This window comes from Xiphophorus hellerii, chromosome 3, assembly GCF_003331165.1.
Source record: "Xiphophorus hellerii strain 12219 chromosome 3, Xiphophorus_hellerii-4.1, whole genome shotgun sequence".
Lineage (NCBI taxonomy): Eukaryota > Metazoa > Chordata > Actinopteri > Cyprinodontiformes > Poeciliidae > Xiphophorus > Xiphophorus hellerii.
Window position 1 is genome coordinate 564808 of NC_045674.1, and position 17603 is coordinate 582410.

The 17603-nt window shown below is 46.5% G+C and overlaps 1 protein-coding gene across 4 annotated transcripts in view; it reads right to left on the bottom strand.

The window, feature by feature from the left end:
* The window catches only part of col6a4a (collagen, type VI, alpha 4a), a 50543-nt gene extending 35705 nt beyond the window's left edge, over positions 1–14838 (bottom strand). For 2 of the 4 annotated variants that reach the window (XM_032557802.1, XM_032557798.1), the window contains exons 1-5: positions 14724–14789; positions 12502–12565; positions 4274–4378; positions 2036–2644; positions 714–1301 (exon numbers count right to left, since the gene is read on the bottom strand). In XM_032557802.1, coding sequence (XP_032413693.1) covers positions 714–1301; positions 2036–2644; positions 4274–4349 — 1273 coding nt within the window. In that variant the 5' untranslated portion in view covers positions 4350–4378; positions 12502–12565; positions 14724–14789. Of the gene's footprint in view, positions 1–713; positions 1302–2035; positions 2645–4273; positions 4379–12501; positions 12566–14723 lie in introns of all 4 variants that reach the window. The other 2 variants (XM_032557801.1, XM_032557803.1) reach the window with 2 other exon arrangements.
* Between the last annotated feature and the right edge of the window lie 2765 nt (positions 14839–17603).

Genomic DNA, 17603 nt, shown 5'->3' on the forward strand with positions numbered 1-17603 from the left:
GTCTGATAATATAGCAGCCGTTCAACCGGCTTTGTAAGGTTGGTGAAGAGAGTTTATTAAAGGACAACACTGGAAAATTCCCAGTACCAGAGTGGTTGGGAGTTTTTGACCGTCCTGACGAATCTGCCGCCTCCTCTCCTCCCTTAAACACAACCCAAGCATTACAGCGCCTAACCTTAATTACGTTACACTGATCAGCAACTTCCGGGTCCAGACTGGATGCTGAAGCACGTGAAGCGGCCGCGGAAATTGCGCATGTACCGCATGCAAATAATGACAAATAGAAAATGCAAATAGGCCCGGCCGATGTCCCGCCCCCGAGAGCAATATACTCCACCGTGATTGGTAAGTTCGTTCAGCTCCGCACACAACACTGAAAAGTGCCAATTATATCAAACTGGCGGGCCGCACTAACATTAAACTTTCATATTAAGGCGGGGGCCACAAACTATCGTCCCGAAGGCCACAGTTGGCCCGCGGGCCGCGGGTTTGAGACCCCTGCTCTAAGCTAATGCTGTTCTTGAGACCAAACGTTGACCTCGAGCATCACAGGAAGCAGAACTCAGCACATCCTGCCGCTAAGACCAGTTACAATGTGAAACACGAGACTGCAAGAACAGCAAACAAATCTGATACTGACGTCTGCTTTAAATCCAAAAGCACCATGGGAAGACCTACTGAGACTTTAGAGGCCCTGCAGCTCTCTGCCTCACCTTGTCTTTGGTCCTCCATGGAGACACAGACGGTTTGCATCAGACTCCCCGTCAGCCTCTGGAGAGCCTCGTAGCTGTCGATGGTGAACAGGAAGCGCTGTGACGGCTGGTTAGCGATGTTCTCCAGCTCCTCCAGATTGGCCTTTCCCACCCCGATGGCGAAGACGATGACCCCCTGTTCTCGCAGTCGCCGAGCAGGCTCCGTCACGTTGTCTGACGAGTCTCCGTCAGTGATGACCACGGCGATCTGAGGCACTCTCTGACTCGCTCGGCTGCCCGCCTCCTCCGTGAAATACTCTGAAATCAGGAAGTTTATGGCCTTGCCGGTATTCGTGCCTCCGGTCCGGTAGGGAAATTTCTGTATTGCAGTCATCAGAGACGGAGCGTCCAGGTGCTCCTTCAACAGGAACTCTTTGTGAGGGTTGGTACTGTATTGAGCCAGGCCGACCCGGACTTTGTCTGGGCCGATGTCAAGACCGGAGACGATGCTTTGGAGAAATAACCGAACTTGCTGAAAGCTGGGGATGCCAATGCTGGAAGAGCCATCGACCAGAAAGACGATGTCGGCCGTGTTGGCTACGGCACATTCTGCAAAGAAGAAGAAGAAAGTCAAACACTGCAAAACTGGTCCTGATTCGAGTGTTTCTGATCACCGAGTGTTTCTGATCCGAGTCTTTTTGAGCTCCGAGTATTTGGAAGAGAAGCACCCTACAAACCTCAGATGTTTCTGTTCTGAAGAGAGATTATTTAATCAGGCGTTTCCCAGAGCTGAGTTGCAGAACTCACCATTCGATGACCTTCTATTCATCAGTAAAATGTTACTCAGCAGGGTTCACGGAGGCAGATCCTTTAGTTTTCCAGCTCCTACTTTACTCAGGCAGACACCCTGGATACTTTCTGGATTAGGGCTAAAACTTTCCTCTGACAGTTAGACTAAATCAAGTTTTTCTGAAACATCTCTGGAGTTTTCTGTACTTACTGACATTAAAACAGTCTACCTACTTTCTGTAGAAACTCCTGGCTCAATGATTCAGTTTGGCTGGAAAAAAGTCAGGATAGATTGTTGCCTATATCGTCTTTGGTTCTCCTGACGTTTTCTTCTTGATAAAGGGTTTGTTCCTCTCCACTCTCACCCTGTACTTGCTCAAAGCAAGAGTGATTAAATCTGTCTCTTTTTAGGGAATATCTTCCCAGAGCTTTGATTAGGACCTCAGGACCTCGACAATCAGCTTGTGGCCCCCAGGGCCAAACTGGGTTTATCCTAGAGAAAATGGACCAATCACAGATCAGCGCTCTGGATGCGTGACCAGACCGGTCTTTACCTTGAGACATCTGCTGGACTTGTCTCTTGGCCTCCTCCACGGTGGTGCAGAGCGTCTGGACGATGTTCTGGGAAATGCCCTGCAGAGCGGAGAAGTCCGACACGCTGTGGACGTGCTGACTGTACGGCCGGTTTGCTATCTGCTTCAGCTCATCTGCGTCTGCGTCCTTGATGCCGATGGCGTACAGAATGATCCCCTTGTTCCTCAGCCTCTCTGCATGGAGCTCCACCTCGTCCTGCGATTTGCCGTCGGTGATGACCACGGCAATCTGCGGAACACTCTGCGCCGCGCGGCTCCCAGCTGACTCCACAAAGTGCTTGTTCAGTACAAAGTCCAGGCCCTTCCCGGTGTTGGTTCCGCCCCCCGAGTACGGTAGGCTCTCGATGTACTCCAGGATCTCCTTCTTGTCCTGGAAGGTGTTGAGCTGGAACTCGGTACGCGGCGTGAAGCTGTACTGGACCAGGCCGACCCGGACGTGATCGGGACTGACGTCGAAGCTGTTGACCAGCGTGTAGAGAAACTGACGGATCTGATCGAAGTTCTCGGTGCCGATGCTCCATGAGCCGTCCACCAGGAAGACCAGGTCAGCTACGGCCTCTTGGGTGCAGACTGAGGGAGGGTGGAGGTCAAGGAGAGCGCTGACAGAATCTAACAGAGCCGGACCGAACTACCGGACCGGACCTCTGGCCGCAGGTGAGGAAGTGTAGCGTGATTTCAGGATAGAGGTGGTGAGCTGATCGTGTTGAGTGAAAACTGGAGGAAAATAAGTAGCGTGATTCCTGATTCGGTGCGGTTCTGGAAGGTTTCTGGATGCCAGCAGCGTGGATAGGGATCACAGCCATCCGCCAATACTAGAGAGCTCCTCTAAAACGCTTACGCCTTCATATTCATTAATACGCATCGTGGAAATTGGCTTAGCGCTACCTCAAAACCTAACGTTCACAGTCTTCATGATCTACAATCTGGATTGGCTGTACACTCTAATCCGCTAGTAGGCTAATGTGCTATTAGCAGAGCTAATTATTCGTTAAATGTTTTTGCTAACTTTGAAAACATTTAGCATGCTTAGCTTCCCCTAAATTTATTTTTACACATAAATGCTAAAGTGTTAATTTACTTGCCTGTTTTGTAAATTTTCAGTTAAATGAAGTTACTCATGCTTTTATTTTTAAGTCTGTTTACGCAGCAGTTGTTTCCTGTCTTCACGTTCTCCACCTGTGATCCAGTTTTAAATCTTCTGATGTCCCACTGCTTTCTGACAGAAGCCACACCGCTAGGTTAGGCTAAATCAGCAACAGTTAGCAAAACTCAGCATCAAACTGAAACCAGGTCTCAGTTCCTGAAGCAATGACCATGCTGTCCTGTAGAGGGTGCTACACTACACTGTGCTTCCATCAACAGTGTTTATGCCTAGATTTGAGTCATTGCATTAGAAAAGGTGGATGGAAACCTTTTGAAAAAATGTCCGCAGGTTTTATGGTGGATTTTCCCTTTTCTGAAAATGTGTTAATGCTGAAGGAGAAATGGAAACATGTTTTCCAAATACGTTCTGACGCAGCAAACACTCCCATCCACTGGTGAGTCTGTGCCTTACCAGAGGCACAGAGCTTGGAGGCCTTTTGTGTGGTTCATGCTAGCTTCCCACCCATACCATCTGTTTATTACAGTCATATAGCGCCATCATCTGGCAAAATTAACCTCTGCGTAGGTTTACATAGAAACAAAAATGGCTAATTCGATTTTTTTTTCTTTTTTACGACATTTTCAAAGTTTGCTCAAAATTCAAATGACAGTTGGATGGAAACATAACCAGTGACACTTAGTGGTTATCAATGTGGCTGAATTTAGCATTTAGCAATAGACCATATCGTATTTTCGATATGCTCTGTGGCAGTATCCATGCGGAGTCACATTCTCTGTAAATCCTGAACCGTGAAAAGGCGACGGCTCACTGAAGAACCAAGCAGATGCAAAGCAGAACCGTCTGTGGCTCAAATCCCAACATTTCAGGTAGTTTCCTCTGCCATGAGCTGGCCTCTACATACTGACTGCTCAGCGCTACACCGGCTAACCCCGGTTGGTGTCCTGCAGCTGAAGGTGAAGCCCGGCTGTGTTGGAGTGCAGCGTGAAGGTGGAGCAGAGACATGCAGCTCAGGCTGAGTTCATCTTTCCTACAGATGTTACGAGTGAAGCGTGGGAGTGTCTGCACGTGAAGCAGAGCAGCATCATCGCACCCACCTGTCGTCTGGGCGCCGTTGCCATGGAAACACGCCGCCACAATGAGGCACAGCAGCAGACTCCGGCCCCCCTCCATGATGGATCTGTCCTCAAGTCCTTCTCTTCCTGAAACAAACACACAAGTTGTAGATGAAGAGGAGCAGTCTGCTCAACATCTGGAGGTGGGAGGTCCAACCACAGCTGGGCGGTGGGGAACCAGAACCAGAACCAGAACCAGAACCAGACATTGAAATGTCTTTCATTGTCTCCTCAGCCCTCAAGCAACAAGAGCTCAGAAATAAAAGATGAAGAATATGAAGCAGAAATATTTGAGGCTTTCCCTCAGTTCCCAACACGACACTCTAGGCGTAACACACAAAGACTCAAAGGGTCACAAGTATTCATACTCTCGCTGTGAGTGCTCCAACCCAGGAAGAACTGTGGGTGGAAACACTTCGACAGTACACACTTGTCTTTGTCCCATTCCTGGTTCTTCTTCCTGCTGGGAACAAGTCGGCCCAGCAGGTTCCCTCCTCTTCCTCAGCAGACCTTCGCTGCATCACTGCTGAGACGATCCAAGCCCAAACCATGAGTCCCATCATCCTGCTGCCTCCTTTCCTAGCATGTTCGCTTTTGTTTGGACCCAAATGAAGGCAGGATGTAAATCAGGCGTTTTAATGAAGAAAACAATCCAAAAACCTCCAAGTCGTCACAATGGGACCAGGAAATGCTGTGACAGCCAAGAAGGTAAGTAACAGTGGTGGGCGCTAAGCCACTAATGTGCTAATAGTGTTGCTAATTGTTGTTTAGTGCTGCAATGTTTTTGCTAACTTTGAAAACATTTAGTGCCATTAGCTTCCCCTAAGCTAATTTTTCCAAAACAGGTCTAGTGCACAGATTTACTTTTGTAAACTTTGATCCTCCAGAGGGCGATGTAACACGTGTGTCATTGACACAAGGTGGGTAACATGGTTGAAGTTAGCATACTAGCATTAGCTTCTACCAGGTATCATTATTAATCCTTTATACAGGAAAATCTCTTCATACTGTCAAGACAGACCCGTTAACCAGAGATACCTGTTACTATGTTGCTTTAGCTCTTTAGCATTAGCTACCACTAAACAGCATGTTGGTATAATGTCTTAGTTTTCACATGGCCAATGTTTATGCTCAGTGTTTAGGTAAGCGCAGCTAGTTTTGCCATTAGCGGTGAGCAGAGCAGAGGAACAGGAAGGAAACTAATCAACACAGAAGAAACAACACAGATAAAGAAAACTAAACCCAAACACACAAATGGCAACACCATTTAAAGAGCAATGAGCATGTGGGACTGAACAGCATACAGAACATGAAGCCCAACGACGAAGAAAATATAAACACACCCGATGGTTTAACAGACAGAAACTTTAACCCAGTTGTTGCCTCAGTAAATCTTTCTTAATTAGAGCAAAATAAGAAAATCCTGCTTTAAAAAAGGCATTTTAATATTATACTGATTATATTGTTTATAATTATGAAGAAAATTTCCACATTGATTCATTTTCAGTGATTTATCTTTGGTTTGTGGTTGAAAAACTATAACTGTGATGTGAATGACACCAGGATCTAGATTTATTTTATGACACTGACATAATTTTTCATGAAATGAGTCGATGATCTCATTAGCCACAGATGTTAATTAAAGTCAGACTGAACCGTTTTAGAGCCGCGTCTCCTGGTTGCTTCATCCCGTTTCCCAGCAGCGTTTCCTCCTCTCAGGTCAGAGGTCAGAGTGACGCCATGCAGGAACCGCAGCTCACAGATACAACCGTAAATCTGCTGCAGTCGCAGGAATCAGTTCACAACCACAGGAAGTGATGTGGGTCACACATCGCCAGAGGTGCCGGTCCGTCAGTCAGCTTAGTTTTCATTTGGGCGAATATTCCTGAGCGACGCCTGCAGAGAAGCTGCATCTGATTATTACTCTGAGCTCCGCTGCCCATAAGTTGACAAAAGGTGACATATTTACAGATTACATTTAGATTCCTGAATCTGTTCCAAACAGTCGCTGCAGGTTTTCCGGAGGCTCGAAAATGTTTAAATTGGACTTTTCAGCTGAAGCAGGAAGATGGAGGACAGACGGACAGGAAGGAGACAGAAGCAGCAGCTGGATCATTTCGTTTAGTTTCACCGTCATGAATCCAGCTTAGGTTCATTTCTTTACTGGGTTTACTGGGTTCAACAACGCCTAGCAACGGGGCCAACCACGCCTAGCAACGGGGCCAACCACGCCTAGCAACGGGGTCAACAACGCCTAGCAATGGGGCCAAACACGCCTAGCAACGGGGTCAACAACGCCTAGCAACAGGGTCAACAACGCCTAGCAACGGGGCCAACCACGCCTAGCAACGGGGTCAACCACGCCTAGCAATGGGGCCAAACACGCCTAGCAACGGGGTCAACAACGCCTAGCAACGGGGTCAACAACGCCTAGCAATGGGGCCAACCACGCCTAGCAACGGGGTCAACAACGCCTAGCAACGGGGTCAACAACGCCTAGCAACGGGGTCAACAACGCCTAGCAACGGGGCCAACCACGCCTAGCAACGGGGTCAACAACGCCTAGCAACGGGGTCAACAACGCCTAGCAATGGGGCCAACCACGCCTAGCAACGGGGTCAACAACGCCTAGCAACGGGGCCAACCATGCCTAGCAATGGGGTCAACAACGCCTAGCAACGGGGCCAACCACGCCTAGCAACGGGGTCAACAACGCCTAGCAACGGGGCCAACCACGCCTAGCAACGGGGTCAACAACGCCTAGCAACGGGGCCAACCATGCCTAGCAACGGGTTCAACCACGCCTAGCAACGGGGTAAAGCGAGTTCAGTAATTGTAGTTGTTTGTTTTTGAGCTGTAATTTTTTATATTTTTATTTGAAGCCCCAAAGTCGCTTCACTCTGTGCTTGTAAGCCAGAGAAAAAACTGGAAAAGTAAATAATTGACAGTTGAGTTTCTTTTGGTTACTGACCCGCTCCTTTTGTACATTATGTTACAGCCTGACAGGTGAAACAGAAGTAGGGGCTCGTCCGGGATTGACCATGCCTAACCATGGGGTCAACCACATCTAGAAACAGGGTCAACTCCTCACTAAGTTGGTATTTTCTGTCATCTCCTCTCAGCAAATAACTGAACCTCTCTGAAGCTTCAAAAATAGATCTATGAGGGGAGATCTATGAGGGAATCAGACTCTTGGTGAATTTGACTCGTAGTGTTTACCGATCAAGAGGAACCAGCCGTTTAACGACTCCAGACTGCTGTGGGCCCAACTTGGGTTCCTGCTGGTGAGAGCAGGGAACTCTGTGGCTCCGACAGCTTAATGAGCCTTAATGGTTTCTCCATGGTGAGAGCTGAGCCTCGGCATCTGGCTGCATTTACCGCCGAGCGGCTCCACTTCCTGTGACCTGAGGGCAGCAGGCGGCGTCTCGCTACGGCCAGGATGAGCAGAAAATCCTTCCTGAGAGTCAACTTCATGGAGAAACTGCTGCTGGTTCACCAGCTGCTCTCAGACCGGCCGCTACGCCCACACTGGGCCCAGTTCACCTAGACTGGGCTGGGTGAACTGGGCCCAGTCTGTCCCAGTTCACCCACACCCACAGTTCCGGTCCGGTTCTGGCTGTCTGTTTCCTCAGCCTGTTTAGTCCCGGGCCCCTTTCAGGGGGTCCATCTGCAGCCAATCAGAGGCCTGCGGGCCGTTGGGGCCCCTGTGGGTCCCGGTGTTGTTTACCCATCAGCTCTGTTTACCAGAAACTCCAGAACCTCTGGCGGCCCGCCATGTTTACTGTTTGGACCCGAGTGTGCGTCGGCACCGCCTCCCCATTTGATCTCTGTTGGAGTCCCGCTCCGAGAATCTGAAGGACGTCAGGCGGTTCTGATGCTGGCCGGGCCCAGAACGAGGTGCTCTGGTTCTGGTCCAATCTGAGGCCCGGCCTGCAGATGTTCCTCGTTACAGCCTCATTACTCCTCCTGGTTCTGTTCAGATCCGATTGGATCGGGAGTGAATCGGAAGGGAAGGAAAGAAGGTAAGAAGGAAGGAAGGGAGGGAGGAAGGAAAGAAGGTAAGAAGGAAGGAAGGGAGGGAGGAAGGAAGGATCGAAGGAAGAAAGGAAGGAAGGAAAGAAGGAAGGGAGGGAGGGAGGGAGGGAGGAAGGGTCGAAGGAAGAAAGAAAGAAAGGAAGGAAAGAAGGAAGGAAGGCAAGAAGGAAGGGAGGAAGGAAGGAAGGAAGGTAAGAAGGAAAGAAGGAATGAAGGAATGAAGGGAGTGAGGAAGAAAGGAAGGAAGGTAAGAAGGAAGCGAGGGAGGAAGGAAAGAAGGTAAGAAGGAATGGAGGGAGTGAGGAAGAAAGGATGGAAGGTAAGAAGGAAGGGAGGGAAGAAGGAAGGAAGGGAGGAAGGAAGGAAGGAAGGAAGAACCCAACGGACCTCTGGGTCGGTTTTGTTCTGGTCCGGTCCAGACATGGTCATGGTTCTGATGACAAGGAGAGAACCCTGCCGCCCGTTGCTATGGAAACAGATGCCGCCCACTCTGAAGGGACGGAGCGGTCCAGAACCAGAACCTGGAGGTTCTGTAACATCGGCAGCCTCTGATTGGCCCGTTGCAGCGCCAGATGTTTGTTCTCTGGATAATCCAAACACGTCGTATGGAAGGTATACGGGCCGGGCCGGGCCGGCCGAGAGTAAACTGCTGTCAGGATGTGGTTTACATCTGAGCCCTGAGGTCCAACAGAACCATCGGACGGTCCCGATGACATCACAGCGATGTCATGCCCAGGAAGCAAAAATGTCAAAAATATGAGCAGCGAGTATAAAACGTTCCACCAAGCAGAAGTCCTCCCGGCCACCAGGGGGAGTCGCTTTTTACACGTTTCTCTACTTTGGACATGAATGTAGCATTTATCTACAGTGGCTGACAAACACACAGCAAGCAGCAAACGCCGCAAACATGAACTTTAATAACACAAAAAACAAAATCAACAGAAAAACACTGCAAACAAAAACTGATGACATCACAGGAAACAGAAGCAAAAACGACCAACAACAAAACAAAAGCAAAGAAAACGCAGCAACCATGAAAAGAAACAAAAGGAAAAATGCCACAAACAGCAAAAACAGCAGCGAAGTCCTCCTGGCCACCGGGGGAGCCGTCCGAGAAAACCGTATTTGACCAGAACCTCAGTGAAGGTGGAGGAAGAAAGAAAAGTTGCGTTCAGCCGGATTTATGATTGATGCGCCTCTGATGTTGTGAAACTTTGTGGACAGTAGTTCAGAAAAACATGGCGGACGTTTAAGAGCGCCCCCTGCTGGAGGTTCACAAACAGATGGATCCCATCCAGTAAGAACACCAGGCTCACAGGAGAAGCCATGTTGCTGCTAACAAGCATCTAAAGATGCTGCGTGGCGGTTTGTGCGCCACACCGCCCCCTGGTGTCCAGCAGGAAACGAGCTACAAAAAGCGCCGACTGGATTCCATTTTCCACAGACGAGATTTAAGCTTCGTGTTATCAGACAGCAGCATATTTACATAGGAAATATCAGCGACTCCAGACTCCCCCTGGTGGTCGGGAGGACGCGCGTTGAGTGGCTGCATTTCACTGCCAATCGTTATTTTAGTAATCAATTATTGTGACGATTATTCTGATGATTCTTCTGGTGATTAATTGATATCCAGGTGATTAATCTGCAGCGTTTCTGTTGTGTATAACTTTCCTGCATGATTGATGCGTTTGCAGCGTTTCTTCCCCTGGAGGACAGGAAGGAGCAGAGAACATGTTTGTTCCTGCAGCTCGGATGCGTCCTGCAGAAAAGTTGTTTGTTTTTTCATGATGATTCTCAGAGTTTCCATGGAAACTTCAGGAAAACTTTTGGAAAGACATGAAAGGAGGAGGGAACATCTGGCGCTCAGCTGTTTCCGTCCGATCGCAGCGCTGCAGCGTTTCCTCCGACGACACCAGGAGGCCCGCCGGGTTTCTGGTTGGGTTCTGGAGGAGGTTCTGATGGGGTTCTGGAAGAGGTTCTGTTGGCTCAGAGATGTTTTTGGTTTTTACTCTGCTTTTCCTGTCAGAGATGATGGAACGGACCAATTAAAGTCTCGGAACCAGGATCCAAAGCGGCTCCTTGTGAGTCGCTGTGTTTGTTCTGGACTCAGAGAGAAAAAGTCTGTCGGTTCTGGTTCTGTTGGGTTTTGGATTTGCATCCCATGAAGAAGAAAAATGAGTCAGAAGAATAAAAAATAATCTCTGAAGGAAGCAGGAGTGCTGCTGCCACGCCGGCTCGGCTCGGTCCACTTTGACCACAGAACCGGTTCTGATGATGCTGTGGGTCTTGGTTGGACCAGAACCAGGGAGAGTTATCGCACCGAAGATCTATCTGCCTGACGAACAAACAGATCTGAACAGAACCGCTCCGGTTCCGCCGGTTCTGCTGAACCGGGACCAGTACGGCAAGATGTTTACAAATTTATTAGCCATAAATTATGAACGTTACTGTCGAGAATTAAGGGAAGTAATTTAGATAATTTAATCTGCAATAAGAGCAAAATATGACTTCATTCGTCAAACTCATATTCAACCTGTTAGCATTTAGCTTGCTAGATAAATTAAATATCTAATTTGGAAGCTGGATATTTTGTTTGTAATTTAAATACTTAGTTTGCCAGCTTAATATTCAACTAAATATTTAATTTCATTTTTAATTTTGACCCAAATGATCGTGATTCATTTTTGACGGACTTTATAAAACGGTTTTTCCGACCACAGAGGAGCCTTTCGGTTTTCAGAGCTAACAACATGAAGCTGCTCCAGGATGAACAAGGTGTTATTAAATATAAAACAGCTTGCCCTATGCTGCAGCTGAGGCTCTTCCGTTCCGGTCCAAAGCAGTAGCTGTTCTAATCCAAACCAGCAGCAGCTCCTTGTTTCTGACAGCTGGAACATCTGGATCTGTGAGAACTTCCCACCACTCCGTTCAGAACCATCAGGAGGTTTAAGGCTTCGGATCAGAACCTGAACCAACCGGGAACCCGGAAAAAATATTTTAACTGGTCTGAGAACCGAGAGACGGTTGTGATGGAGCAGCTACTGGGTAAAGAGGAAGAGGAGAGGAGGAGGAGAGGGAGAGGAAGAGAGGAGAGGAGGAGGAAGAGGAAGAGAGGAGAGGAGGAGGAAGAGGAGATCTTTGCACGCTGTAGCAGGAAGGAAGTTTGTTCTGGATGAATCTCCATGTGCTCCAAGCAGCACATGGAACCGAAGGTGATGTTTGATTCAACGCATCAGATCTGAGCGCACACACACACACACCCACACACACACACACACACACACACACAGTTGTATTTTCATCACTTGTGGGGACTTCACAATGACTTCCATTAATTTCTACAGCCTATCCTACGCAGGGCCCCCTGCGCCCCCCTTTGGCAGCGCCTCTGCTCGTTTCGCTCCAACATTTCTCTGATCTAAACTTTCTAATCCTAACCATCACATATTTAACCTCCATCAAAAAAAACCATTTCCCTCATGGGGACCAAGAAAATGTCCCCATAAGGATCAATGGTCCCCATAACCCCACATTGTAGACAGAAATAGGTTCCTATAAGTATATAAAAACCTGGGTACACACACACACACACTACCTGGAGGTTCGGGTTAAATATGGAGGTCAGTTGGTTTACAGTCCTGATACAAAGAGGCGCTAACTTCCAGATCAACTAGCATTAGCATTCGTAGCCGGAGCAGTGAGCACGAGGGTGATTGACAGCACTAAGACCCTCCTCCTGGCTCTGATTGGTTGTTTATGACTGGTGAATTTTTGTAGTTAGTACTGGGAGTACTGGGAGAAGCAGAGGAGCTCATTTTCCCCACAGATTACAATAATAATATTAACAAATATGTAAAAATCATATGTTTTATATAAGTTAAATACTGCAGCTGATATTACAATGTTTCTGTGCACATTTTAACATTTTGTTCAAATTTGATTTTGCAATATTTTGCCTGAAGCCGCCTCAGTGCTGCTCTCTTCAGGTTGAATAACAGTACTGCAGTTGAGTTTTCCTGTTGGTTCTGAAGGTCCATCTTTAGCGCTTCGGTTGTTAGCGCATCTGACTCAGAGGCGCCCCCTGGTGGCGAGCAAGTGGAAGAGCTAGCGTGGTTAGCATTGATCGATAGCGTCAGCCATGCTGTCTCTGCAGGTGACGGGAATGAAACCGGTACCTGGTGCAGGTTCAGTGCCTGGCTCAAAAGCCCTTCAGCAGCACAGCGGGAGCCTCGAACCGTCCTGCAAAACCATAAAGCAGCAGTGAACACACGAGATCCAAACCGTCGGATCAGAACCGCACGGAAATGTTTAACAGCAGAGATTTCTGAAATATTCACTTTCAGGTGCAGATCAGGGATTATAATGTTTCTATTTTACTGTCCAGTTTTCTTTTTCTCATCCACCTGTGAAATGATCAGATGCTTCTTTATGAACTGTGACGAAAGATGGAAACACAGAAGGAACGAGAGCGAGGCAGAGAAAGAGATAAATAGAGGAATCGTTGATCAGACGCAGATAAACGTGTAAAATCTTTTTCACAGAAACAAGATGGCGGTCAGTGAGGTCGAGTGAAGAAACGGGTGAAGAAAGGCGAGCTTTGCTTCAGGAAGCGGCCCGGCGCGTTGGGTCCAGACTGAAGCTGGAGGGATCAACCCATCCACGAGGTGCAGCTCGATTTTCTGAATCGTTCTCAGACTGGAATGTGAGCAGCTGGACCAGAGCGCCCAGTAAGCAGCATGAAGAACTGGGACCTGGCAGCATAAACAGGAAAACACTCATCAGGTCTGGAGGAGCCATAAACATGAGCGTGACCTCTGACCTCTGCTGCCGCACCTAACAGAGGAAAGAGTTCAGACCAGACCAACAGAAACAGATTCAAGGTGTTGAAGAGAAACGCTCCAGGTCCGGTCCGGTCCGGTTCTGACATCAGAACCAGGCACTCCCAGGAAACCTTCATCAGGGGGCCGAGTCCAGGCCAGGAGGAGAGTCGGTGTGAAACCACCAAAATAAACCAACTGATAAATTAAAGATTATTTTAAATAACTACGCAGGGCCCCCTGCGCCCCCCTTTGGGAGCGCCTCTGCTCGTTTCGCTCCAACATTTCTCTGATCTAAACTTTCTGATGGATTTAGTTACCGAACAGTTTCAGGTTTTTTCTTGCAGTGGAAACTGGAGCAGAAAGATTTGAAGATGATGAAGGGAGGAACCTTCATCCTGCTGATCCTAATCTGATTGGTTCCTGGCGCCGCCGACTCCGAGCTAATGAGAGGCTGGAAACGTAAACTCTGACCAAACAAGGTCTGCAGGAGGCACACACACACACACACCCCAACACACACACACACACACACACACACACACAGTTGCATACAATGGCAGCAAAAATGTAAACAATGCAGGACTTGGGAGCTCAGAAAGTTTTAATGCGACTTATTGAGGCGAAGCTTCTGCCTCAGGGCCCGGGCCCGGCTGTTTGGGGCCCGGGACCGGTTCTCATCTGGGCCCCTGATACCAATATGTCAGCTCCAGATGCTTCATCACTCCTCAGCTGATCTGTGTGACGTAGCTGCTAGCACTACAGGGTTTCCCCGGTGTTTTATAAGCCTGGCAGCCGCCATGCTCTGCTAGCCCCCCACCAGGCTGAGTGTTGCTTGTTTCTTTTAAGAAAAAAAAAAAAAAAAATATATATATATATATATATATATATATATATATATATATATATATATTGCAGGCATCCGAATGCATCGCAGACACTGAATGAAACTGAATGAACGGAAATCAGAGAGAACATTCGCCTCGCCGCTGGGGGGCAAAAGAGCGGTGGGGGGCATTTGAGGGGCAGGTGTAGGTGGGGTGGGGGTTAGAACAGATTATAGAGAAACATCAGAGATTAAAGCCGAGCGGCACACCGGCGCTCGGCCATCACGGTGAATAATTTCTGGCTTTCAAACCAACATGAAGCAGCAAAATAAAGACGAAACTCTCAGAAACTGAAGTTATGAATATTTCTGAACATAAACAGATCAGAGGAATAAGATGGAAAATCAGACTAATATTCAGAGCTGCTTTGGAAATTATAATAATAATAATGATAATAATAATAATGTATGAAACTTTTCAGATTTGATAAAATCTCAGCATCAATCTGCAAGTTAATTGTGTAAAAAACTCCAACATTTGCAAACATTTCTCAGGTTTATCTACAAAAGTCAAGAGAAAACTTTGATTCTCCTTAAGCTGCATAAAAATAAAACCTTTACATGCTATAAAAGAAGAGAAAGCTGCAACAATCTGCAGATAAAGTGATGCATATTTGGTTTTAATGCACTAACTTCAGGTTGAGTTGTGCAGACCTACAGCGAGTCGGGAACAAAGAGATGCAGCGTTACTTACAGACGAGCCGCTCCGCGTCCGCTTCCTCCAGAACCCAGGCGCCCAGTCCCACAGCCATGCAGGGAGGAAACAGCTCCGGCCGGAGGCTCCGCCCCCTGCTGGGAGCCCCGGGCGCCGCAGCGACCGATCACTGCAAAAAACCACCGTGGAATTTACATTAAAACTACGTAAAATCACAACAGAACAATATCATAAGGTGGAAAACAAAAATGTTTATGTTGTTTTTACAGCAACAATATGTGAACAGAATCTAATTTATCAGTTAAAAAATTCTGAGAAGTTATGTAAGTTTTGCAAAATGTATGTAATGTCAATGAATTTATAATCTACCGATAAACAAATAAAAAATACAAATGGTGGAAAAAAACCTGAAAAATATTGGAATAGTCACTCTGTGAATTTGACATTCAAATATAGGAAAAAAATTAATTTTAAGTTTCTGAAAATGCAAAACATATTAGTGACTTTATGCTGAACTTTTTACAACCTTTCTGCAAAATTAATGTTTGTAAATTTAACAGATTATCACTGTAATTCACCTGGGATTTTCTTAGCAGGTTAATTACTTCACATCTGTCATTTTCACAGCTGCCAACATTTTTTACAGTGCAGACGCTGATAAATGTGTGGAAGAGCCAAAACGTTCTCCAGCTGATCAGAAACTGAACTTATTATCTTTGAACAATCTGGATCAGTGGTTCTTAACCTTGTTTGAGGTACCGACCCACCAGTTTCATATGCACATTCACCGAACCCTTCTTTTTTTTTTTTGAAGAATATTTTTTATTGAATTTTATAACATAAAAGAAAGAACAAGTGACAGTGATGCACTTAACACAGATTCTCATTAAATAACTTGGTCCCCAAAGCAAACAAACACAAATAAACAATAATGAACGATGAGGAAAAAAAAAAACAACCCAGCAATCTCTGCACAGTTCTCTTAATGTCCTTTGTAACGTTTCAGAAACTCGGTCAACGGTGACCATGTCTTTTCAAATTTCGCTCCTTTTCCTCTGACAATATAAGTGAGTTGCTCCAGAGCCATACAGGATGACATCTCCTTCACCCACATGTGATTTGATGGTATATCCATTTTTTTCCAGTATAGAGATATTAATCTCCTGGCCTGCAGGAGTCCAAAGTCAATCAATTTTAACTGTCTGGAATTAAAAACACAGTTCTCTGAATAAATACCCAAAACACACATTTTGGCCTCAGCAGGTACATTCACTCCAACGATCTCTGACAAAGTTTGCGTAACCAAGTTCTAATATTGTTGTAACTTTGGACACTCCCATACACAGTGAAAGAGAGTACCCCTTCCAACCAAACATTTACAGCAGATATCTGGGATGTTAGGCACCCAGCGGTTCAATTTGACTGGAGTTATGTAAATTCTCATCAACCACTTGTACTGAAGGAGTTTCATGCTTGTATTAATTGATTGTTTTTGGGCCTTTACGCATGCAGTATTCCAGTCTGCTACTTGTATCTCCTCTCGGATGTCAGCTCTCCATGCATCCAATTTATCTGCAGTGGATTCCTCATCGTGCCTTAGTAAAGCTATATAAAATAAAGAAATATGACCTCTCCTCTCTAAATTTCCTAGCACAATATTACCGAACCCTTCTTTAGTGATAAATCAAATATGATTTTTTTTCCAAATTCAAGACATAGGTATATGTTTATCAGATTCGCCATCTTTAACGCCACTGGTTTTATGAGTGTTTCACCGATGGTGTGCGGCTTGCCCTGCTTTGCGATCAGGTAAGCAACTTCGTACGATGCGGTGAGGATCGGTTTGTTCATGGGTACAAATCCAAGAGCAGGCAGAGTGGCCCTTTCATCAAACCTGGCTCTTTTCACCTTGAATTCAGCGAGCGTTGTGTTCTTGTGTTCCCCATCTCCATGCAGCTTCAAGAAGTGTTCCTTCAGTTTTGCCGGTGCGAGACTAGAGTTGCTCAACTTGACATTGCAAATCATGCAGATAGGACGCTGACTCCCATCACGTTCCGTGATACGTGTGAATCCATGTTGTACATATTCGTCCGACCACTTTCTTTTTTTGCTCGACATAGTATGGATTAAAATATTAAGAAAAAAACCATACAACGTACAACTACGACAGTCACACGGTGACTACTGAGCACACTAAAGTCCCTGCAGCGCTGATTGGCCAATTAATGTAACGTGATCATCTGCAGCAAGTGATGGCCAAGCGGGCAGGTCATCACGAATTTACATAATGAGTCGGGTGTGTCTTGACCTCCGTGGCGGAGGCTCCGCCGAACCCCTGAGACCGACTCACCGAACCCCTAGGGATCGATCGAACCCAGGTTAAGAACCACTGATCTAGAGTCAGGAAAATATTATTCCACTGTAATATGTCAACGTTGTGTGAAAAAAATCTGACTAAATTATTTTTATTTCATTACACATACTGTTAATAACCTAATAATTCAGACTGAGATACTTAATTTGAAAATACACAAACAGTGTGTAGGAGCCATTTCTCTATTTTCAGTTAAATCTTAGAATTTTGATTATCAATTTATTTGTATTTACTTACTTTCTGGTTAATTTAGAATTAGAATTTTTGTTTAATTCGATTTAGAATAGTTTTTTTTGGCTGGTAATTAATTTCAGTTTGGGATGTGGGTGCCATGGGGACTTTATGCAGGTGGAGGTCACACGGTAACTGGTTTGTTACCAGTTACTCTGACAGCCAGTCATTCAGCCCACAGGTCAGACAATCAGGTAGCCGAACCACAAGGCTCCTGTGAATTTTGTAGCATGTTTTACCTGCAACAAAGAACTGCATTTCTGACCTTTGACCCTGTTTGGAGCGGTTAGCCAGAGACCTGCGGTGCATCAAGT